The 26,270-nt window shown below is 54.1% G+C and overlaps 2 protein-coding genes across 2 annotated transcripts; both read left to right on the top strand.

Annotated features, from left to right (window-relative positions):
* AQP10 (aquaporin 10) lies at positions 1–2,341 on the top strand. The gene is given in 6 exon segments (XM_059921903.1): positions 1–12; positions 168–294; positions 851–991; positions 1,098–1,216; positions 1,462–1,704; positions 2,156–2,341. Coding segments are annotated over 6 exon segments (828 nt in total).
* Positions 2,342–3,416: 1,075 nt separating this feature from the next.
* ATP8B2 (ATPase phospholipid transporting 8B2) lies at positions 3,417–25,235 on the top strand. Its single transcript, XM_059932494.1, has 28 exons — positions 3,417–3,585; positions 6,056–6,123; positions 8,360–8,418; positions 8,782–8,895; positions 9,015–9,113; positions 9,384–9,445; positions 9,547–9,619; positions 9,899–9,969; positions 10,220–10,299; positions 11,558–11,716; positions 11,932–12,020; positions 13,877–14,073; positions 16,796–17,004; positions 17,866–17,909; positions 18,168–18,333; positions 18,628–18,816; positions 18,969–19,084; positions 19,173–19,337; positions 19,422–19,533; positions 19,672–19,777; positions 19,902–20,046; positions 20,227–20,410; positions 20,556–20,779; positions 21,050–21,133; positions 21,474–21,719; positions 21,870–22,008; positions 24,018–24,148; positions 24,411–25,235. The coding sequence occupies exons 2-28, from the start codon at positions 6,093–6,095 to the stop codon at positions 24,687–24,689; spliced, it is 3,573 nt and encodes a 1,190-aa protein (XP_059788477.1). The 5' UTR covers positions 3,417–3,585; positions 6,056–6,092; the 3' UTR covers positions 24,690–25,235.
* Positions 25,236–26,270: the final 1,035 nt, after the last annotated feature.

Consider the following 26,270-nt stretch of genomic DNA (forward strand, 5'->3'; position numbering starts at 1 on the left):
ATGGTCATCAATGTAAATGACTTGTTTAGGCATTTTTACTTTTCTTAGCGTGAGCTATCATTTTCCCCAAGCCTCCTAGAAGTGTATTCTCCCCACATCCCAGGGATGTGGTCCACCAGGCTCCTTATTCTTGGTTCCCTCTTCCTCATCTTCCTTCTCTCTACCAGCTCCTCATACAGGGGACTTTGGCCCAGGCTGTCACCAGTGGAGGAACCAAAGGCAACTTCTTCACCATGTTTCTGGCTGGCTCTCTGGGTGTTAGGCTAGCCATCTACGTCAGTGGTAACATCTCAGGTGAGGAGGGTGAGGTCTGGTCATCAGACGGGGTAGGATGTGTACTTGAGTGTGGTAATGATGAAAAGGCAGATCCTTTGGTGACTCATAGACATTATCTCCTTGAGCTTGACCAGTGCCCTGGACTGAGATATGCCTTTGGCCCAGTCCAGTCCCTTCCCTTTCTGTATCTTGCCATCCCCCTTCTTCACATTAATCCTCCACTCACATAGATGGAGATCTATGGCAAAGCATCAAGGGTAAGTGCTCTCCTCTTCTGTCCCCCACCTAAGCCCTCGGGGGTTCATCTTTGCTCAGGACCTCACCTGCTCGTCCCCCAGGCACACATTGCATCAAGTGCTGTAGTGGAAAGAGCAGACAGATCCAGGTTCAAACTTGGCTTCACTGTGTGACCTTGACAAGTTGCTTAACCTCCTTGAGCCTCAACTTCCTAACCTATATGATGGGAATAGTAACATTTGTCTTAAGAGTCGTGGGGAGGAGTAGCAGTGTTACCTGGTGACAGTGCCTGGCAGTGACACAATGGATATTGGTTTTCTTTTCTTGATCCTTGAAGGGGCCCACCTGAATCCAGCCTTCTCCCTGGCCATGTGCCTCCTGGGATGCCTCCCCTGGGCCAAGTTTCCCATTTACTCCTTGGTGCAGTTGCTGTCTGCTTTCTGTGCCTCTGGAGCATAGGTGTATGCTCTTTATCACGGTAACAGAGAGAACAGGGTTGGGGACACCTGTGTGTGGGCAAGGGTGCCTTAGAGCAGTTTTGAATGAGCAAAGATGGAAATACTGGCTGTCCCCCTACCCTGCAGATGCCCTACAGAACTATACAGGTGGGAACCTGACAGTGACTGGTCCCAAGGAGACAGCCTCCATCTTTGTCACCTACCCTGTCCCCTATCTGTCCCTGAGCAATGGCTTCCTGGATCAGGTAGGCATGAGGGGGTGATTTGGGAAAGCCACAACCTTTGCCCTTGTCTCCCGGGACCTCGGCCTATTGTTCAGGCTCTGGGTGGGATGTGGGGTTGCATTTATGTTTGCACCTCACCTTCCCCAGCTGCCTGTGTTGGACAAAGTCAGATGACGTGGGGTGGTAGCCTGGAGCGCTTGGGTGAGATAGGGCAGATGGAGCACCTGACAGCTGATGGGAGCCCCTCTGCCTCTGTCCACTCCAAGGTTCTGGGTACCTGGTTGCTGATTGTGGGGATCTTAGCCATCCTGGACACACGGAACAAGGGAGTGCCTGCGGGTGTGGAGCCTGTGGTAGTGGGGTTGCTGATCCTGGCCATCAGGATATCCATGGGTGCCAGCTGTGGGTTCCCAATCAACCCTGCCTGGGACCTCGACCCACGGCTTTTCACCTATGTGGCTGGCTGGGGCCCTGAAGTCTTCAGGGGAGAGATGACCTCCCCTGGTGCCGTCCTTCCACTCATCCCTCTGCTAAGGGCTCTAACCCTCGGTCCCCAGATCTTTCCTTTTAAATAGTTCTCTTGGCCTCTTAGGACAGTGAACCTCCTCTAAGCCCAAGTTCTCCCTTTCTCTTTTGTCCCCTGCCTCCCCCTCCACTCTTTCCATTGAAACAGTGACATTTAGAGGTTGTGTTCTTGGGCACATCACATTACCTGTTTGGACATTAGTAATCTCATCAACAAAACACAGATATTCAGATAATTCCCTAAGGCAAGAGGCTGGACCAAGCTCTCCTGGGGTCTCCTCTCTAAGCGCTATGCTCTGGTGCCAAGACACCTTCTTTCTGGTGTCTATCACCCCAGGAACTGCTTTAGGGAGTTCTCTTACTACTACCGCCAGTCCTTCAGAGGGAAGGCTAAGGGACTCACCCTGATATCGCCCTTCTGATCTTCTCTTGTAGCGCTGGCAATGGCTGGTGGTAGGCCCTCTAGTGAGGGCCACACTTAGCACAGCCACACACCAGCGGCTGGTGCCTCTGCACCATCCTGAGCACTCAGAGCCAGCTCAGGATCTAGAGTGTGCCCAACCTGAAGCCTCAGACTTGGAAAGTCCTGCCGCAACTCAGGTGCAGGAGAGTAAGCTGTGATTCTGACATGACAGTCCTCACCTCCCTCATGGACACTGAAGAGGGCCAGAGACCCATGCCTGGTGACAAGATGTTTTTTGTCTTTATTAATACACCAGGCCCTGGGCAGCTTCTCCGTTTACTCATCTAGGCATCGCTTCCTCCTAAACTGGGGAGGATGCCTGGACAGGGAGAATTGAGGAGTATCAGGTAAGGGACCCAGGCTTTTCATCCCCTCCTGCCCCAGGCAAGTTTTCGGACCCTGGACTTCCAGGAACGCAGTTCCTCAAAGTAGCCGCCAGAGGGTGCGCACCCTGGAACCCAGATTGGGAAGGCTGCGGGAATCCACAGGATCGTGGGGGCCGACCATCCAGTGCGGGGCATAACCCAGGGGACTTCCTCCAAAGCTTGGTCCCCACTGCCTGACTCCTTGCTCTCGTAACCTCAGTGCCGCCCGCCTTTCCGCTCACTGGGGCGCCTCGCCTAGATTCAGCACCCCGCAGATAGTAATTAGGGGTAGGGGGAGCCGCCTCCACCAAGGGGGCGTGGTGGGGGGAAAAAGGGAGGGCCGCCAGAGGAACACAGGCATGCAAGCGCCTAGAGACTGGGAGAGCAAGCGGGAGAAACTGAGGCACGACCCAATACCTAGACATTCCGGGCTGTGTCATTGAAGGAGAGGGTGAACAGTGAGATGAGCCAGGGCGAGGAGAGAAGGCGAAGGAACAGAGGGAATGAGTGTAGGGGTAAAGAAAGCTGGCGCGGAGGAAAATGCTCGTCGTTCACCGCTTCCCTAACTCTCTCACACATTAGCAGATAAACAGCGTTCTTCTGTTTCCTTTTTTTCAAATAAAAAAAGAAAAAAATCTCAGCGCTCTCTCGCCTCCAGACTTTTGTCTGTTTGTTTTTGACCGGGGATGGATCGGAGAGTGGGTGGGGTGGGGATCACGGCCTCACACTGCGGAGGCGCATCAGAGGGGTTAAGACCCTCCCCCTGCCCCGCACAAAGATGGCGGCTCCCGCCTTCCCTCTCCCTCATCCCTCCCCAAAACCCCCTCCCGCCCCCCGCCCTCTCCCGCCACCTCCGTCACTTCCGCCCCGCCGTGGCCGAAACTGACACAAAGTAGCGGGCCGAGGCCCGGGGGGGAGAGGGGCTGCAGCTGGGGGGGCGGGAGCCCGCGGGGAGCTGAGCCGAGCGCCCCCCGCCGCAGCCCCCGGCATGGGCAGGACGTGGCCGCCGGGGCGGGCGCCGAGCGCTGAGCGCTGAGGTGAGGTTTGGCAAGGCGGGGGCAGCAGCCCAGGAGCGCGGGGCCGGGAGGGCAGGGGGAGATGCTGCTGCGGACGCGGACTCGGGACTGGAGGGGCCGGGGCGGGGGGTGTGGGCAGGGGAGGACAGGGGACAGGGAGTCGGAGCTGCGGTGAGACGGAGGAGGGGGAGTGGATGATTGGAGAGAAGATGGTGTTGGGTGCCTGAGGGTGGGGAAGATTCGGGAGGCCGTCCGCAGGATGGGAGGGTGGGGTGCTGAAGGGGCGCGTGGAGACCAGCAAAGGGGCGCGGGAGTGCGGAGGAGAAGCTTATGGAGCAGCGGAGAGGGGAGAACCGGCCAGAGTCGTGGGGGTGAGGGGAGTACCCGGGGTCCGAGGGTTTGGGTGCCCGGAGAAGGGAGTTTGGGGGTGGTGGGCGCTGTCTCTGTAAGGTGGAGGTCTCTGTGCGTGAGGAAGACCAAGGGTGCCAGGCGAGGTCCTAGCTCTGGGAGTCCAGAGCTGGGAGAGAGTCCTGGGTTCTGTCCTTGGCCATGGAAAGTGGCCAGGCGTTGGTGGCAAGTGAGCTGGGGGTCTTGGATTCCATTCTCTTATGTTTTCCTGACCTGCCCATAAATATCCCTGCCAGCTTCCTCTAAAAGAAGGGGTCAGGCTTCCTGGGTTTGGGCTGGAGGGGAGCAGGGGCCAGGCCTAGAGGAGGAGCCGTTTTCCTCCATGGAGCATTGCCTTCTTCCCAGAGCTGGCTATTTTTATCCCAAATGTGGCTGCAGAGGGGGCTGGGGCAGGGTGACGGGGCAGAGCGACGTGGCTAATGGGCCTGGGCTCAGAAAACCCAGGCTGTGTGAGATTGGGAAGGAGAAGTGAGAGGGTCCCTGTTCCCAGGTCTCCCCGCTCCCTTTCCTTCCCTATTATGGCACCCCAGAGGGGATGAAGTCTGGGGCCAGCCAGCTTTCAGTCTCCCCAGGGTCTTAGAGGTAAAACAACTTTCCTGGGCAGTGTCCAGACTCCTGGCTCCTGAGAGCCTGTGCAGCTCCTTCATTAACTCTTTCTTTCATAGGAGTCAAACCCTGATCTTCAGGCTGATAGTGTTTCTTGACTGCCTCCCTCCCTGAGGGCGGGGCTGGCTATGGAACTTGTGATGCCCACCCTTGCATCCTCTCTTTTAACCTCTCTCTCCATGCCCCACCCTCGTATGACTCATACTCTAGACTGGGTGGAGACCCTGGCTGGGGGCCTTGTAGGAAGGCTTGGCATCTCTGAAAACGTGGATGAGGTTTTTCTTCCTGATCCAGGCACCCTTGGTTGCCAGGGTTGGGGAGGGTCAGAGAGGAAAAGGACTTCTGGCTCTAGGTATTGCCTGATTGGGGTTCAGGAAGGGAGTCCGGCTTAGTGAACGAAGAACTGGTGTGGGTGACAGGGCCTTGGCCAGAGTGTGTAATTATAGAGGCTGGGCAGACAGACAATTAGTATCTCTTGGGGCTGACAGGCTGGCAGGTTGTTCCCAGGAGGCTGGAGACAGGGGAACCAAGGGGAATGAAGGCTTTCCACCCAGACGAAGAAAGAGGAGGTGGACAAGAGGACACAGGACCTGGCTGGCAGCTTCCTTTGAGCCAAGCTGGGATGAGGCTCTGTGACCCTGTCTATAGGCCAGGGCTTTTACCTTTTTAGGTGAAAGGAAGGACATGGGGAGATAGAAGGAAGCAGAGGTCCATCTGACTGATGCTCCCTGAGCTTGCACCCAGTGCCATACTGACTGGACTAGGCTTGGGGTGAGAGAGAGAGAGCTAGGGATGACTCCCCAGCAGGGTTGAAAAGACCCCTTTGCTGGCCCAGAAGGGCGGTTGACCCAGACTGAGAGGAAGTGGTTTGGGGACTGTGTGCAGGAAGTGAAGGCCAAGCCTCTAAAGTGAGCTCCCCTGGAGGAGGTGATAATGGAAGCCCCAGTAATGGAGGGGGGATGGGAAGATTATAAGCTTTTTGAGAAGGGTGGAGCCTGCCCACCCTGTTTCCTGATGCTCTGCCAGGTGTTTCCTGGCTCATGTTCCCTCAACCCCACCCTTTAGTGGAAATTCTGCTTTCCAGTAAACACAGGCACCCACTCACTGCCACCAGGAGGGCACATGGGGTATCCTTTGTCCCTGGGATGGGTACCTTGAGAGTTGTGCCCCTCCTGTCAATATCTGGCCTCTTCTCTTTGCCCCCTTCCTTTCCCAGCAGGTCTTGGTTTTTGTAAGTGGTCAGTCCCCTCATGTTATCCAAGGCAGAGGCATGGGGGGAGGCGGTGGGGAAGTTCCCTCTTCTTTCTCAGGGACCTATCAGGGTAGTAAGAGCAGAGTGTTGCTGTGGAGTTAGTGGGGAAGGCTGGGGGAGGGGCAAGTTCAGAACTGGGGAAGAAAACCTTCAGGAGGAGTCTGAAAAGGGGAATGAAGGTTACCCTCAGTTTCCTGACCTCACGCATATGTCACCTTCTTGCAGGGTCTCCCATGGGATTGCTGGGACCTTGCTGGGTGAGATGGCACTGTGTGCAAAAAAGCGCCCCCCAGGTAAGACAGGCAGGAGGCGGGGTCGGGGGGAAATCCCTGGGACCATCAAGAGTGGGTGTTATTATGGCTCAGGGAGCAAAGGGAAGAGGGACGACAGGTAATGAGCCTGAAGGAGGGTAGATTGCAGGCCCTATCCATCCTGCGGGGAGCCTTAGGAAACCGAATTATTCGCCTTGATTCCCTAAGCTGGGTTCTTCCCCAGGAGGGTGCTGAGTACCTGCCCCTCACCCCCAAACACATAGACTCTTATCTTATCTTGGGGCACCTGGAGCTCCTATTCCGTGGTCTGGGGAGCCCGGGGTGCTGTGTTCCCACCATCCCTTCTCCGTCCTCGCACTTCGTTTCCTCCCCTCATTTTCCCATCTAAGGCCAGGTCCTCCTTGTTTTCCTGAGGGCGGGGGTGGGGGTGGGAGGCGGTGGGATGAAAGCGGTTGCCCCGGACAACGCTGGCAGTCCCCTCACCCGCATTGGCCGGGCCGAGGGAGGCGGGACTCCGTGCTGGCTTTCGCCTACGCGGCGCGCTGGCAGGCGGCTACCCCTGCAGTCGGGGGAGCGGGCGGGGGCGGAGCCCAGGGAGTGCGAGTCGTGTCCGGGGCCACTCAGAGCGCGCTGGCGTCCGCGGGGGGCATCGGGGGCGGGGGCGGCGCAGCAGAGCGCGCGGCGTCGCCGGGTGCGAGCGGCCGGGAGGATGGCCGGGGCTGCAGGTGGGGCGCGCGCCACACGGCCGGGGCTCCACTCTGAGCTGCCGCAGCTCCGGTGCCTCCCCGGGGGGCCGCCCCATCGGAGCCGCTGAGGCCGAGGACAGACCAACAGACAGCCCGCCCTTCCCCCGCTCAAACTGGGATCATGACGGTCCCCAAGGAGATGCCCGAGAAGTGGGCCCGGGCCGGGGCTTCCCCCTCCTGGAGCCGAAAGAAGCCCTCTTGGGGGACAGGTAACGGGAGGCAGCGACTGGCAGCTCTCCCGAGCCCGTAATTTACCCCCTCCCTCCCTCACATTCGCTTGTCCCCTGCCTCCCCCAGCCTTCCCATGTCCTCTGCAGACCCAGAGATCCTGACTCCGAAGGTTTTGGTCCCTACCTCTCCTTTTGCATGGTCTTTGGTGACTGCACAGGCGACTCAGCCTGAGGGGTCCCCTCTGGAGAAGTTTTGGGAGTAAGGTGACCACGCAGGGAAGGAGCACTCTGGGTAGGCAGCGGATGCAGTGGTCTGAGGTTTTTGTTACTGCAGTGTGCTCTGCAGGGGGCTTGGAAGGGGGTGAGGGAAGGCGTCTGGAATGCTGCCTTTGGCTCCAGGACAGGTTTGCATTATGTTTACTACCTAACCAGGGTACCCCCTTTTTCAGCCTGTGGTCGTGACCATGGGAGATGGGCTGGAGAACCCTTCCTAGGACAACCCCATGTTTTGGGACCTGAACTTGGTGCCTGCAGTCCCAGATCTGTGGGTGTTCAGAATAGGTGTAGTTCATTTGTCACTAAGTGACAGATGTGTTGTTTAGGGGAAATATGTGCAGATGGCACAAGAAAGGTTACGGTTAGAGAGCAACTGCTTCAACTACATCCCATTCCTCCCTCTTTCATCTCTGTCTCAGTCTGCATGACCCATATCCCTGACCAGCCCCCGCCCCCCGACTTGAAGATGAGCTTTGAAATAAGATGATGTCATTGTGGGCCAGTCAGAAGCCGCTGCTGATGACATGTGACAAGCAGAGGCTTCTGTAGGGGGGACTGCACGTGGCGCTGGGTTGCTGCCGCAGAGCAGTTACAGGGCACAGTGACCCTCTGTCTTGCCACCCACCCCACCCACTAGGTTAGGAGGAAGGCAGTACCGTGGCTGGATCTGCAGGGGTTTCCAGGAGAAGGAAGCTTAGTGTCTTCAGCTGCTGTTCCTCTGGAGATACCCAAGACCGTTAATTCCTACAGCATTAATTAGAGGGATGGGGGAGAGAAACTGAGTGTCCCCAGTGGAAGACCTTGATGGTTGTTGGTGAGGAAAGGAGAAGGCATCTTGTCCTGAGAATGTAATACCTGCAGAGCCCAGTGGTCAGGCTGGTGGTGAGAGGTGGACTAGAGGGAAGACTTTAGTGGCACCTCAGGTGTGGTGCTAACTCCTTAAAAACTGTGTGCTGTGGAAGGAACCAAGGGCCCTCAGTGGAAAACCCATAGAGTGGGGTGGGCCTGACAAGGTGTTGGGCCAGGCCTCAGTTTGCTTCTGACTGCAGCATCATTCTGTTGCAGAAGAAGAAAGGAGGGCGCGGGCCAATGACCGAGAATACAATGAGAGATTCCAGTATGCGGTAAGTGGCTCTAGACCACCTGTGCTCTCCTCCTGAGTCAGAAAGGGGAAAGGTGCATCCCATCTGTCCTAGGCTGGGACAGAGGGCTGACTGCTGGGAGAGTGCTTGAGGGAGGGGAAGGCAGCCTCCTCGCCACTCTCCACCTGCTATGTGCTGAATTTTTCATGGCCTTCACCTGTCAGTGAAGCAGGATACATTGACCCCGTGAGACTCTCTTCTCTCCTCCTCTTTCACCCTCCCACACCTCTGGTCACTGGCTTTTGGGGACAGAGGTTTGGAAAGTGTAGATGGAGGAGGCAGCCTCAGTCTCGTTCTGGGTTGGGTTTGGAGGCTGCCTCATGATCTTCTCTCCCACTGCCACAGAGTAACTGCATCAAGACCTCCAAGTACAATATTCTCACCTTCCTGCCTGTCAACCTCTTTGAGCAGTTCCAGGAAGTTGCCAATACCTACTTCCTGTTCCTTCTCATTCTGCAGGTAAGTGACCTGTGGTAAACCCTTTGCAACTCACAAAGCGAAATAAAGTCAAGGAAGAGAAAGGTCTAGGGGAAACGAGACGGGGCCTCGGAGGCATGACTTCTCTTTCCTTTTTTCAGTTGATCCCACAGATCTCCTCCCTGTCCTGGTTCACCACCATTGTGCCTTTGGTTCTTGTCCTCACAATCACAGCTGTTAAAGACGCCACTGATGACTATGTGAGTTGTCGTTCTTTTACCTTTTTCCCACGCCCCACCCCACAACTCACCTTCCTCCACCCAGCACAATTCCTTGGTGACCTTGCCATCCCTTACCTGGTCCAGCTAGATCCATGATATCTTGGCTGAGAGTAGGGAGGGGGAGTCAGGAAGAGAGTAGACCTGTGAACAGGTGTAGACAAGGTGGTACCCAGTGTGCTCTGCATTCCACTGATCATCTAAGTCCCTTGGAGCAGGAGAAGGTGTCTTACCTTTCTTTCCTCTCTTCAGTTCCGCCACAAGAGTGATAACCAGGTGAATAACCGTCAGTCTCAGGTGCTGATCAATGGAATGTGAGTGCCTGTTGGAGACTGAGGGCCTTGGGGAAGAAAGGGGTCCCCTGGGAACTTCTCTAGCTACTGACAGCCTCTTCTCTATCTTCTCATTGCCTCAGCCTCCAGCAAGAGCAGTGGATGAATGTCTGTGTTGGTGATATTATCAAGCTAGAAAATAACCAGTTTGTGGCGGTAAGGGACAAGGTGCCCCTCTAGGCCTACAGGGCTCTCCCTTTACTTTGGCAGAAAGGGATGAGTCTTTCCTGATTGACTATTGCCTCTTAAACACCCATGGGAGGAAACCTCCTTGAGTGGGAAGCTTCTGTGTCATATTAATATGCCTCCTTTCTAGCCATTCACGTGCTTGGGACTAAGCAAACCAAGAGTGCTTAGTGGAAGGAGGGATCATCAAAGAGTCCATTGGGGGTGGAGGATTGGGTCTTTGGCCTTCTCACTAGGTTTTCTTTCTAGGCGGATCTCCTCCTCCTTTCCAGCAGTGAGCCCCATGGGCTGTGTTACATAGAGACAGCAGAACTCGATGGGTAAGTCGCATGCTCAGTGTCACACATCTCCTTCTGCCTCCTTTGGGGTAACAAGCTTGTTTTTGAAAGAGGTTCCCAGGTCTGGGGTCTGTACCTTTTGGAAAATTGATGGGTAAGAAAGGCTTTGGGTGTGTAAAAGAATTACCTACCTCGTAATGCCTGGGGGTGGTGGTGCTCCATGGTCAGGTGCCCCCAGGTAGAATCTAGAGGAAGGGAAGGGAACCAGGCCTCAGGGACACTGTCCTTCCAGAGAGACCAACATGAAAGTACGGCAGGCGATTCCGGTCACCTCGGAATTGGGAGACATCAGTAAGCTTGCCAAGTTTGATGGTGAGTAGTTTTGGAGAAGCAACTTTCAGGTAGAGGAGATGGGTGGGTTTGGGGCTTTAAATTGTGCCTTCTCTTTTTGGCTTCTTGTTCCTGTGATTATGCAGCGCCCTGGACTTTTTTGGGTGGTTGGGGAGCAGGGGTGTCAGGAATGCCGGGTGGCTATCATTTACTTGTGAACTGATGGTCATTTCAAGAGATCTTCATGGCTGATAGCTCCCTCCTTGCTGTACATGTTGAAATTCAGCTTATTCTTATTTCTTATTCGTCTCAGAATAATGATATATGCTCCTTCTAGCAAGACAAACTATGTAGCATGTATAAGAAAAAGCCCTCCTTCCCTCCAATTCTAGTCTCCTTAGGTAGTCACATTAACTGGCAGTTTAGTGTGTATTCATCCACACTTTTCTCTGTTTATACAGACACGTGAGCATAAATCAATGGGATCATACTGTACTAAAATCTCTGCAACCGCCTTTCTGTACTTATTAAATTCATCATAAGTATCTTATCATGTCGCTATGTAAAGAAATTTACATCATTCTTTTTCATAACCATATAATGTTTCAAAGAATTGATGTATTGTAATTTATTCAGCTCTCCCCTGACTATTCAGTTGTTTCCAGTCTTTTACTCTTCAAATAATGCTTCAATAAAATTGTTGTGAGCTATGCTATCATTTCTTTTTTTTTTTTTTTTAATTTGGCTGTGTTGGGTCTTGGTTGCTGCACGCAGGCTTTCTCTAGTTGCAGCGAGGGGGAGCTACTCTTCGTTGTGGTGCACGAGCTTCTCATTGGGGTGGCTTCTCTTGTTGTGGAACACGGGCTCTAGGCGCGTGGGTTTCAGTAGTTGTGGCACGTGGGCTCAGTAGTTGTGGCGCGCAGGCTCAGTAGTTGTGGCGCATGGGCTTAGTTGCCCCACGGCATGTGGCATCTTCCCGGACCAGGGCTCGAACCTGTGTCCCCTGCACAGACAGGCGGATTCTTAACCACTGCGCCACCAGGGAAGCCCTATGCTATCATTTCTGTAGAATGAGTCCTCAAAGTGGGATTACTGGGTCTGAGGGCATGTATACTTTTAATGGGAGTTCATGCTGCTCATTCCTTTCCCAGAAAGTTGCATCAGTTCACACTCCCACCAGCAGTGTGTGATGGGCTTACATCCTAACACCATCTCCCTGCAGCTGCTTTTTCTGTGTTGCTGTCTCGTGGTTAAGCTACAGACTGCACCTCGAGCGGGGGCACTCTTGTCTTCTGTTCAGGTGAAGTGATCTGCGAACCTCCCAACAATAAGCTGGACAAATTCAGCGGAACCCTCTACTGGAAGGAGAACAAGTTCCCCCTGAGCAACCAGAACATGCTGCTGCGGGGCTGCGTGCTGCGAAACACCGAGTGGTGCTTCGGGCTGGTCATCTTTGCAGGTGAGCCTCCTAGGGCCCAAAGAAAGAAGGGTGAGAGTTGCTACCTTCACCCTCCCGCAGGAATGTGGGAGGAGGCTAAGTGGGCCCTGGATCCAAGCTTCTCATCCAGCCAGTGTCTCTCTTCCACCCTGATGTCCTGTAGTCTGGGGACCGGGGCAGAAGCCCAGAGGCAGATTTGTTATTTGGCTTTCCCAGCCCTTTGCATTCCTTTCTAGGTCCTGACACTAAGCTGATGCAGAACAGCGGCAGGACAAAATTCAAGAGAACAAGTATTGATCGCCTAATGAATACACTGGTGCTCTGGGTAAGGCATCCCACATATGGTTCCTGCCCCTGCCCTTCTGGTTCTCCCTGGGCGGGTCCCTTTACTTCCATCTCTCCTCTCTGGTCAGTAGTCAGCCTTCAGGTTTTAGCTTTAAAGCCACTGGCAGGTCAACCACTCAAAGACAGTGTTTATTTCAGGCTCTTTTTGGACTTGGAAGATGTTATTTAAAAATCCTTAGGAGCGTGCATGAATCAACAACTTAAAGAAAGTTAAAACAAATCTTCCCTTCTCTGGATTCCAGTTATGATGGTGACTTAGCTTAGCATGTGACCTTCTGTTTGCTTTGCCAGGGACAAGGAGGCCTTCATGGGGATGGAGAGCGAATTAAAAGAAAAATTTCCATTTGGAGTATGGATAGCAGGGTCTTTTCCCCTGACTTCCAAGAGCAAAGGATCCCAAAGGAAAAGTTTCTGTTTTAGTTTTTGGCAATTCCTGAATCCTCCCCTTGTTTGGCTAGAAATTTGAGCTCCTTGTTGGGCTCTCCTCCCCTTCTTGTGCTCCCACTGCCTGCTGCCTGCCCCCCACACGCCAGCTTGCAAAAGCTGGGGTCAGCCTCTGGTGAGACAGTTTCCTCCTTGGCCTTGAAGGGTTTGCAGAAACCCCAGCCTGAGAGGCTATCAGGCCAAGGCTTGCATCGCCCCCTGGTAGTCCTTGGGCATCAGGATGGTTCCTGCTTTGTTTCAAAGCATCCAGAGTGGAGGCAACTTTGAAGATAGATGTCTGAAATCACACAATGGTCTCAATTTTTTTCTTTTAAACCACCAAAACTTTCTTATGATCCTTCTTCAAGGACTCCAAGCTTTATAAGTTTTTTGACTATTAAGAAATTTACATTTATGAAGACATAATTTGTGTCTTGGTTAAAAAACTTTTTTTGGCAATCTGTATAAGATAATGAACATTACAGAAACTTGGCATTTTTTAAAAAATATTTATTTATTTATTTATTGCTGCGCTGGGTCTTAGCTGTGGCATGTGGGACCTTTAGTTGCAACATGAGAACTCTTAGTTGTGGCATGTGGGATCTAGTTCCCTGAGCAGGGATTGAACCCAGGCCCCCTGCGTTGGGAGCATGGAGTCTTAGCCAGTGGACCACCAGGGAAATCCCGGCATTTTTGTTGGCTTGTAGAGGCTTAGCTCCAGTAAATGGATGATTTCTAATAAGCTTCTTTGGTATGTTGAAAGTAGCTCACCCCCACTCTTACCATCTTTGAGGTCTCCCAAATGTTCTAGGATGTCAGAGTGGGAGCTACACAACCATTTCAGCCCTCCCAGCATACAGTTGAGAAAACGTCGTGAGAAAAAGTCCACATGATGGTCAGTGACAGACTAGAACCTGTCACCAGTTCTGGGTGCTTCCCACTAGAGCATGCCACCATTTTAAAGATGCCTGAGGGGATTCCCTGGTGGCGCAGTGGTTGAGAATCCACCTGCCAATGCAGGAGACACAGGTTGGAGCCCTGGTCCGGGAAGATCTCACATGCCATGGAGCAGCTAAGCCCGCGAGCCACAACTACTGAGCCTGCGTGCCGCAACTACTGAAGCCCGCATGCCTAGAGCCCGTGCTCTGCAACAAGAGAAGCCACCGCAATGAGAAGCCTGTGCACTGCAACGAAGAGTAGCTCCCACTCGCCACAACTAGAGAAAGCCGGTGCGCAGCAACGAAGACCCAACGCAGCCAAAAATAAATAAATAATAAATAAATTTATTAAAAAAAAAAAAAAGATGCCTGAGCTTTCGAGGGCTCAGGGTACCAGTGGTGACCTTCAGGGATGCTCTTGGTTTTGAGGGCTTCCTAAGTGGCAGCTTAGCCTCTGCTTCTCATTCCTCTGCAGATTTTTGGATTTCTGGTCTGCATGGGGGTGATCCTAGCCATTGGCAATGCCATCTGGGAGCACGAGGTCGGGACACGCTTCCAGGTCTACCTGCCCTGGGATGAGGCGGTGGACAGTGCCTTCTTCTCTGGCTTCCTCTCCTTCTGGTCCTACATCATCATCCTCAACACCGTCGTGCCCATATCGCTCTATGTCAGGTATGCGCTCTCTCTGCTCTGGGGTCTCTCCAGGGAGCTCAGGTGGTCCCTTGGCAAACTTCTCTCTTCTGTGAAGGTGAAATTCTCGAGAGGGAACTTGGGGTCCTCTCCTTCCTGTGCTGTGAACATTTTATATTACCTGTTTATCTTTCTGTACAAAGCAAACTTCACCACAGTTTCCTGGCACTTTGGATTGTATTAGAACAAAAACCATATTGATTTATTCAGCACATATTTATCGCATGCCGACTTTGTGCAAAGAAGCATGCTAGGTGCTGTGGCACATACAGATGTATTAGGAATGGATTTCCTTCCCTCCAGGAGCTTCAGTCTAGTAGAGGGAGATAAATCTGAACATGTTCTAAAACAAAATGGGAACTAGTGCTGTAACACCTTCAGTGTTACCCTTATGTGTAAAGCAAGGGGACACAGTTGATGTGTAATACAGCCTCTGCCTTCAAAAGCAGCAGACTGGTAGGGGAGGAGAGATGCAAACAGTGAAAGACACCGAGCTACCATGCATCCCACTGAGATACCACAGAGGCACAAAGTGCCATGAGGATTGGAAGAGCATTACTCCCCGCATAGTTAATCAGGGAGGACATCTTTGAAGAGGTTGCTGGTGAACTGAGCTTTGAATGGCGGCAGGGATGGGTGAAGGTGGAGCCTGGAGGAGAGGGCTGGAAGCAAAGGCACAGAGATAGGGACCTTGGAATGGTTGGTCCTGGGACAGTTTGGCAGGAGCATGGACTGTGAGTGGGGGCCTGTGAGACAGAGAGCTGGAAACATAAGCTTGTTCCCTATCGTGGAGGGTCCTGAATCTTTGCCAATGGACTTTTACTTAGTAAACCATTAAAAGATTCTTTAAAAAAATCTAAAGAATGCTTTAGGAAGTGTTGGCTGGCAGTGGTTAACAGCATGAATAGGAGTAAGAGGACATCTAGGATGTTTGCAGGAAAGATAATGTTAACAGGGAGAATGAACAGGAAGGGCGGGGGGATGCAGGAGGAAGAAAGAATGGCAAGAAGAGAGAAGATCTCTTTGTATTTAGTGCCTTGCACTTGAGATAAGAGAACCTGTGACTTTTTTTAATTTATCAGATTGTATACTTTATTATTATTATTATTATTTTGGCTGCGTGGCTTGTGAGATCCTAGTTCCCTGACCAGGGGTCAAACCCAGGCGCTCGGCAGTGAAAGCGCAGAGTCCTAACCACTGAACCGCCAGGGAACTCCCAACCTGTGACATGTTTAAGGAAATGCTTTACAGAGATGCTCAGATCTCTTCCCATATGTTGTTTTTGTTCACATAGGTTCCCCAGATCGTCCTCAGATCTCCCCACTAGCCACTGAGTCCTAGTGCTGTTGACAGTGAGTAGGAGATAAGGAGTTTCTGTGCTGAGGGTGGACAGTGGGGTTTTTATCGAGCATTAGGAGGAGACTCAGAAGGCTTGTGGTTTAGTCCTGCTTACTCAGTAGCCACGTGACCTCAGGCAAATCCACAGTCCCTTAGGGCCTTGGTTTTCTCATGTAAAATGGGAAGAATAATACCAGTTTCATCCTCTTCATAGGGACATTTTGATATAAGATACAAGATTGGAAAATACATTTTAAAAATTAAATTACTGTACGAATAACAGGTGGTAGCGTGTTCATCATTATCATCGCAGCTCTGGTATTTCATTACTATTTAAAGGTTTTCTTGTTTCTGATCTGATTTTTTTTTTTTTTCCATCTTTGGACTTTGCTGTCTTTGTTTTGTATCCAAGTTCACTCGAAGCCCATGGTAGCTGCCTGAGAAAGTTTCTAAGTCTCATCAGGTTACAGTACGTGTGTTTGCGGGGAGGGTGGAGAGGGGACGCTTGATCAGCAGAGTGGGGCAAAGGCCATTAAGGCATTTCCAGCCAGCTCATTTTTTGTGTGGTAACTGGATGCTGACAGCAGCCTCAGTCAGGGTTGGAAGCAGGGTTCCAGATGTGGCCCCATTGCTTGGCTGTGCTGGACCTAAACATGGGGCCCTTTCTGAGATGCTGACAGTCCGAATCCCAGGGGTAATGCCTAGTAAAGAGGATGATGCGAACAGACCTCTGGGACGCTGAGAGCCCTGTGCCATTGTAAACTGGTGTTATTGCCCAGACTCTCGAGACCCCGCTCCCTTCTGGAGTCGGCATCTCAGTCTGCCCCGCCTTCTTCCCAAACACCCCAGGTCAGGTTGTGCAGCCCAGAGCCGGGCGGAAGGAGCGAGCTCGGCCTGTGTTCGGGCAGCGAGGCACGGGCTCCAGGGCCTCCTCGGTTTCCCCTCCCTGCAGGGGCGTCTGTGTGCCTGTGGCACGCGCAGCACCCTCATTATTTCTTTTTCTCTTTTTTTTTTTCTCTTCCTTCTCTCTTGCACTTTCTCTTGTTTTCTCTGCATGGTTTCTGTATTATTAGTCCTGAGGTAAGAACTGGTCGAGTGCCTTGTCCGCAGTCCCTTCTCCTCTGCCTGTGCCGTCTGTCCCGCCTGCCCAGGCCCTTTGCACCTTTTTGTCTGGAGAGCATCGGAGGGTCGGGGTCGGGGACCCCCACCTTTAGGCTCTCCTTGCCCTCCCCCACCCAGGTGTCCTTGCCCAGGTATCCGCTCCGTTCTTGTTTCTCCCCAGGCGGAGGGCCTGCAGCGAAGGCCCGTGGGGGTGGGGTCCCCCTCCCCTTCCTGCCCCCAGCCTCACCTCCTGTACCCTGTGCAGCGTGGAGGTCATCCGCCTGGGCCACAGCTACTTCATCAACTGGGACAAGAAGATGTTCTGCATGAAGAAGCGGACGCCCGCGGAGGCGCGCACCACCACCCTGAACGAGGAGCTGGGCCAGGTGGAGTACATCTTCTCCGACAAGACAGGCACCCTCACCCAGAACATCATGGTCTTCAACAAGTGCTCCATCAACGGCCGCAGCTACGGTAGGGCTGCGCCTCCAGGGACCGAGGGCTTGCGTCTCGCCTGAAGGATTGTGCTACTGGGGCTCCCACAATTGTCTTGATGTTTGGGTTTTACTTCTTTCCTACCTGGGTCTGTGGGACTTGAGAGGGTATGCTCTGCGCCCCGGGTCAGGAGGTAGACACTGACAGTGCTTCCCCTCTCCTCTGCTGGCGCCCTCACCCCGATCCCAGCTCCAGGCAGTAGGGGAGCTCCTTGGCTGTTTGAAGTGAGGCCCTAGACACTGGCCCCTGGGCACCCCGGCCAGGTTGGACCTTGTCAGCCCTGGTGGAGTCTAGACTCTCCCCGTGTTGCTGTCCAGGGCCCTTGTGAGTCTCTGGAATGTGACCATGGCCTTTCCAGTGTGGCCCCGCTGCAGTGGCCTTGTGGCTGAGCTGCTGGGATGGCTTGCACAGGGTGTGTGGGGTCTTTTATGCAGAGTGAACCCCTTTCCTAACTGCTTTCTATACTAACCCAGGCCCCATGGCCAGTGTGTGAGGCTTCGTCTGCTGTGCAGACCTAAAGAGCGAAAGGCGCCCGAAGGGGCCTGGGAGCCCTGGGGACATGGGTGTGGAATTGGAGCTGCCCTGGGGGGGAGAACTGGAGCGTGGACGGGGATGGGGAGCAGTGGGTGTCATGGCTTTCAGTCCTGGGGTTCTGAGGATCCAGGGTGCCTGCGCCTCCTGTCCTTTGAGTCAGCTGTGTGAATCTGGGTGACATTTACTCAGGGACTAGGGTTGCGGGTTCCAGATGCCTGGGGGGGTCCTGCACTGGAGGCTTCTCCCCCTGCTCTGCAAGATCTCGAGCTCTGACGTTGCTTCTCCTTCTCTCCTGGCTGTGTGTAGGTGACGTGTTCGATGTCCTGGGCCACAAAGCTGAATTGGGAGAGGTAAGGTCCAGACCCCATGGTGATTGTCTGTGCCAATGAAACACAGGGTGCCTGGGCAGGGTTGGTGTGGGTAGGAGTGATGTGTTGTCTGGTCAGGAAATGGAAGCTGCTTGGAGGAAATGGTGTTCTAAGGAAGAGCTGGTAGCAGAAGTGGGAATCTTGAGGTCCACAGTGGACAGGATCTTGGTGGGGACAGCGCCTCCCTGGGAGGCAGCCTAGTGACCCACCCTTTCCTGATCGCCCTCTTACCTGCTCCAGAGGCCTGAACCCGTCAACTTCTCCTTCAATCCTCTGGCTGACAAGAAGTTCTTATTTTGGGACCCTACCCTCTTGGAGGCTGTCAAGATGGGGGACCCACACACGCACGAGTTCTTCCGCCTCCTTTCCCTGTGTCACACCGTCATGTCAGAAGAAAAGAATGAAGGTGAGGGACTTCGCCGGAGGTCTAGTGGTTAAGCCTCCACGCTTCTAATGCAGGGGGCACGGGTTTGAGCCCTGGTCAGGGAACTAAGATCCCACGTGCCGCACAGCACGGCCTTAAAAAAAAAAAAGGAAGCACGAAGGTGCGCCGAGGATCTGGCTTGTGTTCTCCCCCACCTGACTTGTGCCTTTGGTCTCGGGCTGTGGTCTGCAGTGCGGCTGCCTGGGGCTTCCTGGGCGGGACACTCGGCTGAGAACGTGGCCACTGACACCACCTGTGTTCTTCCTCCCCACCCAGGGGAGCTGTACTACAAAGCCCAGTCGCCAGACGAGGGGGCTCTGGTCACCGCAGCCAGGAACTTCGGCTTCGTATTCCGCTCTCGTACACCCAAGACCATCACTGTCCACGAGATGGGCACAGCCATCACCTACCAGCTGCTGGCCATCCTGGACTTCAACAACATCCGCAAACGGATGTCAGTCATAGGTGAGGCCGGGACGGGGGTGCCGGGGGCATTCAGGGGCAGCATGCAGACCCGGGATAGGTGAGGTGTACTGGGTGACCCTTGATGTTTTAAGGATGGGGGGCTTCAGCTGCCTGAATTTTTCTGGGACGTTCTCCCCCCGCCCCACCCGTAGTGCGGAATCCAGAGGGGAAGATCCGACTGTACTGCAAAGGGGCTGACACCATCTTGCTGGACAGACTTCACCACTCCACCCAGGAGCTCCTCAACACCACCGCTGACCACCTGAATGTAGGCGTGAGGAAGGGGGCCCTGTGGTCCTGCTACTCGCGGGGTGGTGGGAGGGGCTGGGGGCTGACTCCCTTGACTCCTGCTCCAGGAGTACGCGGGCGAAGGGTTGAGGACCCTGGTCCTGGCCTACAAGGATCTGGATGAAGACTACTACGAGGAGTGGGCCGAGAGACGGCTCCAGGCCAGCCTGGCCCAGGACAGCCGGGAGGACCGGCTGGCCAGCATCTACGAGGAGGTTGAGAGCGACATGATGGTATGGGCTGCAGAACGGGCCAAGGGTGGGCAAGGAGGGGTCGTGCCTGGACTCTCTTCCCAGGGACCCTTGTGGTATTTTCAGCTGCTGGGCGCCACGGCCATTGAGGATAAGCTTCAGCAAGGGGTTCCAGAGACCATCGCCCTCCTGACGCTGGCCAACATCAAGATCTGGGTGCTGACAGGAGACAAGCAAGGTGAGAACCAGCAGGGCAGAGGAGATTGCATCTGGACACAGCCCCGTGGGGTCCTTGCATGAGCCTAGGACATCGGGCTGGCAAGTGCGCTGACCTTGTCGGGGGCCTGTCCAGAGCTCCTGCAATCTCTCTTGGTAGAGACGGCTGTGAACATTGGCTATTCCTGCAAGATGCTGACGGATGACATGACGGAGGTGTTCATCGTCACTGGCCACACGGTCCTGGAAGTGCGGGAGGAGCTCAGGTAAACAGGCCCGAGGCAGGTAGATGCTCTGCACTGTACCTGGGGGTCGGGCAGAGGTTCCCCGATCGGGCTTGAATCCCTGCTCCTGTCCTGGCAGACCACGGTCTCGTTTCCCCCTTCACAGGAAAGCCCGGGAGAAGATGATGGACTCGTCCCGCACTGTAGGCAACGGCTTCACCTACCAGGAGAAGCTTTCTTCTTCCAAGCTCACTTCTGTCCTGGAAGCTGTGGCTGGGGAGTACGCCCTGGTCATCAACGGGCACAGCCTGGTAAGTGTCGCCATCCTTTGCTTGGGCAGTAGTATCTTTTCAGAGAGCGGCTCTTATATCTTACCTTGTTCCCATTTCCCTGGACTTCGGGGGGGCTGCGGTCTTAAAGGGACTGGGAGGAGCTGACCCCCAGGTCTCTCCTGGAGAAGACTGGGGCTCTCTCAGCACTCTGTGTTCCAGGCCCATGCGTTAGAGGCAGACATGGAGCTGGAGTTTCTGGAGACAGCCTGTGCCTGCAAAGCTGTCATCTGCTGCCGGGTGACCCCCTTGCAGAAGGCACAAGTGGTGGAACTGGTTAAGAAGTACAAGAAGGCTGTGACCCTTGCCATCGGGGATGGAGCCAACGACGTCAGCATGATCAAAAGTGAGTGGACTGCGTAGGTGTGGCGGCTGGGCGCTGGGGAAGGGAGAGGGGCCCAGGGAGGAATGATGGGGGAGGGGGCTGAAATGTGATGTGAGTCTGAAGGGTGTGGCTGTCTTCATCCTCTTGTCATCTCTTGTCTCTGCAGCGGCTCACATTGGTGTGGGCATCAGTGGGCAGGAAGGGATCCAGGCTGTCCTGGCCTCCGATTACTCCTTCTCCCAGTTCAAGTTCCTGCAACGCCTCCTGCTGGTGCATGGGCGCTGGTCCTACCTGCGCATGTGCAAGTTCCTCTGCTATTTCTTTTACAAGAACTTCGCTTTCACCATGGTCCACTTCTGGTTTGGCTTCTTCTGCGGCTTCTCGGCCCAGGTAGTGAGCTCCCCAGACCCCTGACTTGCCAATCCTTAAGCTCCTTAAGGACAGAGATTGTGTCTGTCCTGTTCATTGCTTGGTCCCCTTAGGGCCTAGCTGTTGTCTGATGCATGCATTTAAAAAAATGCTTGTTGAAGAAGTGGAGAGGGAGTTCCAGAAAATTCCTTAGGCCTCCACATATGCCACGTCGGCTGTCTTCCTCCGCCTGATTTGTAGTGAAGAAAGACTGCATGTTCACTCCTCTCTTGCTCCCTGTTCTCCTTCCAGACCGTCTATGACCAGTATTTCATCACCCTTTATAACATCGTGTACACCTCCCTCCCAGTCCTGGCTATGGGGGTCTTCGATCAGGTATGGGGGAGTTGGGTGACCGGGCGGGCTGGGGAGAAAGACGTTGCTGCAAGGGAGCCACCTGATAGTGGTAGGCTTGTGCCCACTGCCTGTGGTCCCTGGGAAGGCAGTTCTGTGAGCTGGGCAGGGTGTGGCTGGTTCTCCCTCTCAGCCACACCTGCCCTGTAACTCCCCTGGGTTGCTGAACAAAAGATTGATTGGGGGCAGCTGGCTTGAGGTCAGATATAGCTGTCGAAGAATTTAGAAAAAAAGAGGTAGGGGGACAGAGTCTGCCCTTGGCCTTCCTGAGTTAAAGCGGCAGCTTCTGAGGCATCCTGTGCCACGGGCCCTCCGCACACAGGATGTCCCGGAGCAGCGGAGCATGGAGTACCCTAAGCTGTACGAGCCAGGCCAGCTGAACCTCCTCTTCAACAAGCGGGAATTTTTCATCTGCATCGCCCAAGGCATCTACACGTCTGTGCTCATGTTCTTCATCCCCTATGGGGTGTTTGCTGAGGCCACCCGCGATGATGGCACCCAGCTGGCTGACTACCAGTCCTTTGCGGTCACCGTGGCTACTTCACTGGTCATCGTGGTCAGTGTGCAGGTAGGAGGCAGTCCGGGAACTGGCCTCCCCTATGGAAGGGGTGGGGCTCCTGTCCTTGGGGTGCCCTGGGCACTGCAGTTCTGTTCCTGGGAGGGGGGACTGGGTTTTGGGGGGGGTGCTCCTTCTGCCTGTAACAACTGCTTTTTGCAGATTGGGCTGGATACCGGCTACTGGACGGCCATCAACCACTTCTTCATCTGGGGCAGCCTGGCGGTTTACTTTGCTATCCTCTTTGCCATGCACAGCAATGGGCTCTTCGACATGTTTCCAAACCAGTTCCGGTTTGTGGGTGAGTGCCTGTGGCTTCCTCTTGAATCAGTGAGGAATCACAGTTGTTCTGGGACTAATGGGGTAGGTAAGCATTTATTCAACACTCTTTATGTGCCAGGTATTCTGCAAGGTGCTGTGGGGATCTAGGTGTATCCGACCCAGGCCCTGCCCTCAGAGGGTCTCCATATCCATGAAAATGAAGAACAGCCCTGCCAGGCTACAAGGGAGGCGAAAGGGTGGCAGGCTTCATGGTCAGCAAAATGACTGTTTGTGGGGTGGTCAGGGATAGTCCCACAGAAGAGGCTGCTGAGGGTGTAGCCAGGATTGGGGAGCCAGATTCCAAGTCAGAGAGCTGGAAGTGTGAAAAGGCTGTTTATTTCCAGGAAATAGAGAGTGCTCCAGCTAGGGTGGGACAAGAATACCCTTTGAGAAGCAGTGGAAGAGAGGTTAGAAAGGCAGGCCATTTGAGGAATCAGAATGCCAGGCTGTCAGGTGTGCATTTGACTTGCTAGGAGCCTCTCTTTTTTTTTTTTGAGGAGAGAGTGGGGAATGGCATCAAAGAATTACCTTAGAAAGATGAACGTGGCAGTGACAGCCAGTTAGGAAGCTGCTGTAGTGATCAAGTGCAAGGGTGTTCAGAACCGCCGCAGGGTGGCTCTGGTGGGTGGCCAAGAGGGACTGGTTGGGAGGCATGAGGTGAAAGACTCATTTGCGGGTCTTGGCATTTGCTTTAGATCTGTTCATTCTTTAATCCAGTGGGCATTCAGTCACCCGCTATCCTGGATGCCAGGGATGCAACAGTTAACAAAACAGGCAAAATCCTTGCCCTCCTGAATCTCATATTTCAGTGAGAGAGACAAATTATTTACAAGTTAACAGTTATAATGTCTGAAATCAATAAGTCCTATAAAAAACATCAAGCAAGGTAGAAAGGTACAAGGGTCATCAGCAAAGCCCTCTTGAGGAAGAGACATTGGCACAGAGAAATCTGAATAAAGGGAAGGAGTGAGCCATGTGCCTCTCTGGACAGGAACAGCCCAGGAAGAGGAAACAGTGATATGGAAGCCTTAGGTGAGGGCTTGTGGGGAGGTCGTCAGCAGCAGAGGAGCTGGGGGAGTGAAGGAAACGAGGTTGGAAGGTAGGGCTGAGGCAGGAGGGCAGAGATGAGAATCAGTCCAGATCATTTAAGCCTTTATAGGTCAAAGTAAGAACTTTGAATTTTAATCTAAATGTGATAGGAAGCCATCATCAGAGGGTTTTGAGCAGGGAAATGTCATAAACTGATTTATGTTTTTACAGGATCACTCTGACTGTTTTGTGGATAATAAAAGGTAGAGGGCAAAAGTAGAAACAGGGAGACCAGCTAGGAGGCTATAGCAGTAACCCAGGTGACAATGATGGTGGCTTGGAGTCAAGTGAAAAGTGGTGGAATCCCATAGATATTTTGGAAATGGAGCCAGCAGATTGGATGGGGGCCTGAGATGGTGGGGGTAGGAACCAGGTTGACTCCGGGGCTTTTACTTGGGGCAGCTTAGTGGGTGGTGGCATCTCCTGAGCTGGGGAAGACGTGGAGCAGATTGGGGTGGAGGAAACAGTAGTTCACTTTCAGCCGTGTGAAACCGAGATGCCTGTTAGACCTTCAACAGAGATGTCAGGTTAAGGCAGATAAAGAAGTAAGTCTGGGGACTTCCCTGGCGGTCCAGTGGTTATCATTTGGTGCTTGCACTGTAGGGGGTGCAGGTTCGATCCCTGGTCGGGGAACTAAGATCCTGCGTGTCATGCAGCCAAAAAAAGAAAAAAAAAAAAGACAAAACAAAGCAGGTCTGAAGTTGTTTTCAGAGTTTGGAGCTAGAGTCCAATTTGGAGATAAATATTTGGAGAGCAGAGAGAAAGAGAAGCCAGGGATGACTTAGGTTTTGAGACTGGGGAAGTGGGGCTGCCAGAAAAAGAAATGGGGAACTCAGCGGGGGTGTGCTGCCCTTGCACCTGCTTTGTGACTCCCAGGGCCCCTGACTCCTTTGTCCCCAGGTAATGCCCAGAACACCCTGGCCCAGCCCACCGTGTGGCTGACCATCGTGCTCACCACAGTCGTCTGCATCATGCCTGTGGTCGCCTTTCGGTTCCTCAAGCTGAACCTGAAGCCGGATCTCTCAGACACGGTGAGAGGCCAGGCTGTCTGCTTTGGGGGACGGAGCCCGTGTGTCCGGAAGCCCTCAGGCTTAAATACGCCTGTGGCTGCAGTTTCTGTTAAGTGCGTGGATGGTGGTCCTCTGCCCTTCCCGGGGACAGACGCCCTGTGCAGTCTTGGAGGTGCCCGTGCCTGCCCCATCCCGGGCGCTCTGGGTCCCTTCCCTGAGGCGGTGTGTGACGCTGCCACGCTGACGCTGACGGAGGCTCCTTCCCTCACGCCTCCCCCACCAGGTCCGCTACACCCAGCTGGTGAGGAAGAAGCAGAAGGCCCAGCACCGCTGCATGAGGCGGGTGGGTCGCACGGGTTCCCGGCGCTCGGGCTACGCCTTCTCCCACCAGGAGGGCTTCGGGGAGCTCATCATGTCTGGCAAAAACATGCGGCTCAGCTCCCTGGCGCTCTCCGGCTTCACCACCCGCTCCAGCTCCAGCTGGATTGAGAGCCTGCGCAGGAAGAAGAGTGACAGCGCCAGCAGCCCCAGCGGAGGGGCCGACAAGCCCCTCAAGGGGTGACGGCTGGGACGGCGACGCCCCTTGCCGGTGAGCAGCGCACGCAGGGCTGGCCGGCCACCGAGAGGACAGCATCTCGGAACTGCGCGTCCTCATTCCTTGCCCAGGTCCTCATCCCATCTCCCCTGGTAGACTCTGTCCTGCTGGTCCCACTAGGAGTGGCCAGGGCATCCCCAGCCCAGGGCCCTCCTAGCATCTGGGAGGGTGGAGGGGGCCGGCCCCAAGGGCAGAGCCGGGGCTGACCAGCCCCAGTGGGGGATCAGATGTGGAACCAAAAACAGAAGAAAAAACTGTGAGAGATTGTGTCTGCCCCTGCCCTGCCTGGGAGCCCACAGGGAGACTGTAATCTCTGTATTTTTTTACTCCCACTCCCCAGAGGGGCCCCAGCGCCCCTGTTCCTGAATTACACAAGAATGTATCGTGCCGGGAAGCCAGAGACCTGCTGGGGCCCTGGGCCCCTCACAGTGTGTGTGTCTCTCCTTGATTTGTGTTTGTGTCCAGTTTGGTTTTGTCTTTTTTATTTGGCAAGTGGAGGAGGCCTTTATATGACTTTTATGTTGTGATTGGTTTCTTCACTCTCCTGGGGAAGAGGAGGCCGGCTAGGTGTGGAGCGGTTTGGGAGGAGCTGGTGCCCACGAGGGACAGAGAGGCTGACCAGGGAGGGAGGTGCCTGTCAGCCAGAGGGTGCGGGGAGAGTATACAGGGGTCTGCTCCTGTCTCCTTCCTCACCTTGAGAGTGAAGTGCTACCCCTCCCCAACACACGCAACTCCTGGATTCCGGAAGTCCTGCTGGTACTGGGCTGGAGCCTAGGAAAGTGGCCCCGTCCTTCTCAGTGACCTAAAGCTGGGTGTGAAATGTAGTCCTAAGAACATTTTCTTTAATTTTAAATTTAGACCCAAGTTCACTGGCAGAGTCTGTTCTGACTTTCCTTCTCCCTCCTCGTTGGTGTTTTCCCACGCCTGAGGCGGCCCGAAAGGGGAAGCTGAGCACCACGAGACGAGGCTGAAGGGAAGCCGACCTCTACTCCTCCCTCTGGTAAAAGAGGTCCCAGCCCCTCCAGGCCCCGCACGCGGCGGGAGTTGGTGGGGTCCCTGTACTGAGTGGTGGGGAAAAGCAGAGGAGGCGGCTGCCCCGTGCCTGGCTTGGTCTGGACAGCAGAGCTTCGGCTTGCCTGTCCTTCCTCTCCATCGTCTACACCTAGGAAGCTCTTCCCCAAATTACGTATCTCCCAAGCTAGTTGCTACCAAATCAGTCTTGGGAAGAATTTTTTCCTTGTCTTTGGTAGTGGAGAGGGTTACTCAGGAATGGTGTGGAGCTGGGAGCGGGGTATGTGGGAGTCCCAAGGGAACTGGAGGTGGGCTGCGTTGAGGCAGGGTGGGGTGGGCAGGGGATGGGGGCGGGGAAAGCTTGACAGGGAAATTCTTTAGGCCACACGGTTTACAAACCCAACATCATGTCTTTGTGTGTCTCTCAAGGTGAGAGTCTGATTTTTATACCAAAGAGGAAATGATTTTTTTTTTCATATTTGGTTTGTCTATATTATATAAATATAAATATATATATATATATATACAGTTATATAT

Source organism: Balaenoptera ricei, chromosome 1 (genome assembly GCF_028023285.1).
Source record: "Balaenoptera ricei isolate mBalRic1 chromosome 1, mBalRic1.hap2, whole genome shotgun sequence".
Taxonomy (NCBI): domain Eukaryota; kingdom Metazoa; phylum Chordata; class Mammalia; order Artiodactyla; family Balaenopteridae; genus Balaenoptera; species Balaenoptera ricei.

Bases quoted from the DNA above. Each gene is read 5' to 3' on its own strand.
- ATP8B2 (XM_059932494.1), top strand. From the start codon at position 6,093: ATGGCACTGTGTGCAAAAAAGCGCCCCCCAG. The intron at 8,896-9,014 runs GTAAGTGACCTG...TCCTTTTTTCAG, and splicing joins TGTTCCTTCTCATTCTGCAG to TTGATCCCACAGATCTCCTC. The intron at 21,720-21,869 runs GTAGGAGGCAGT...TGCTTTTTGCAG, and splicing joins TCATCGTGGTCAGTGTGCAG to ATTGGGCTGGATACCGGCTA.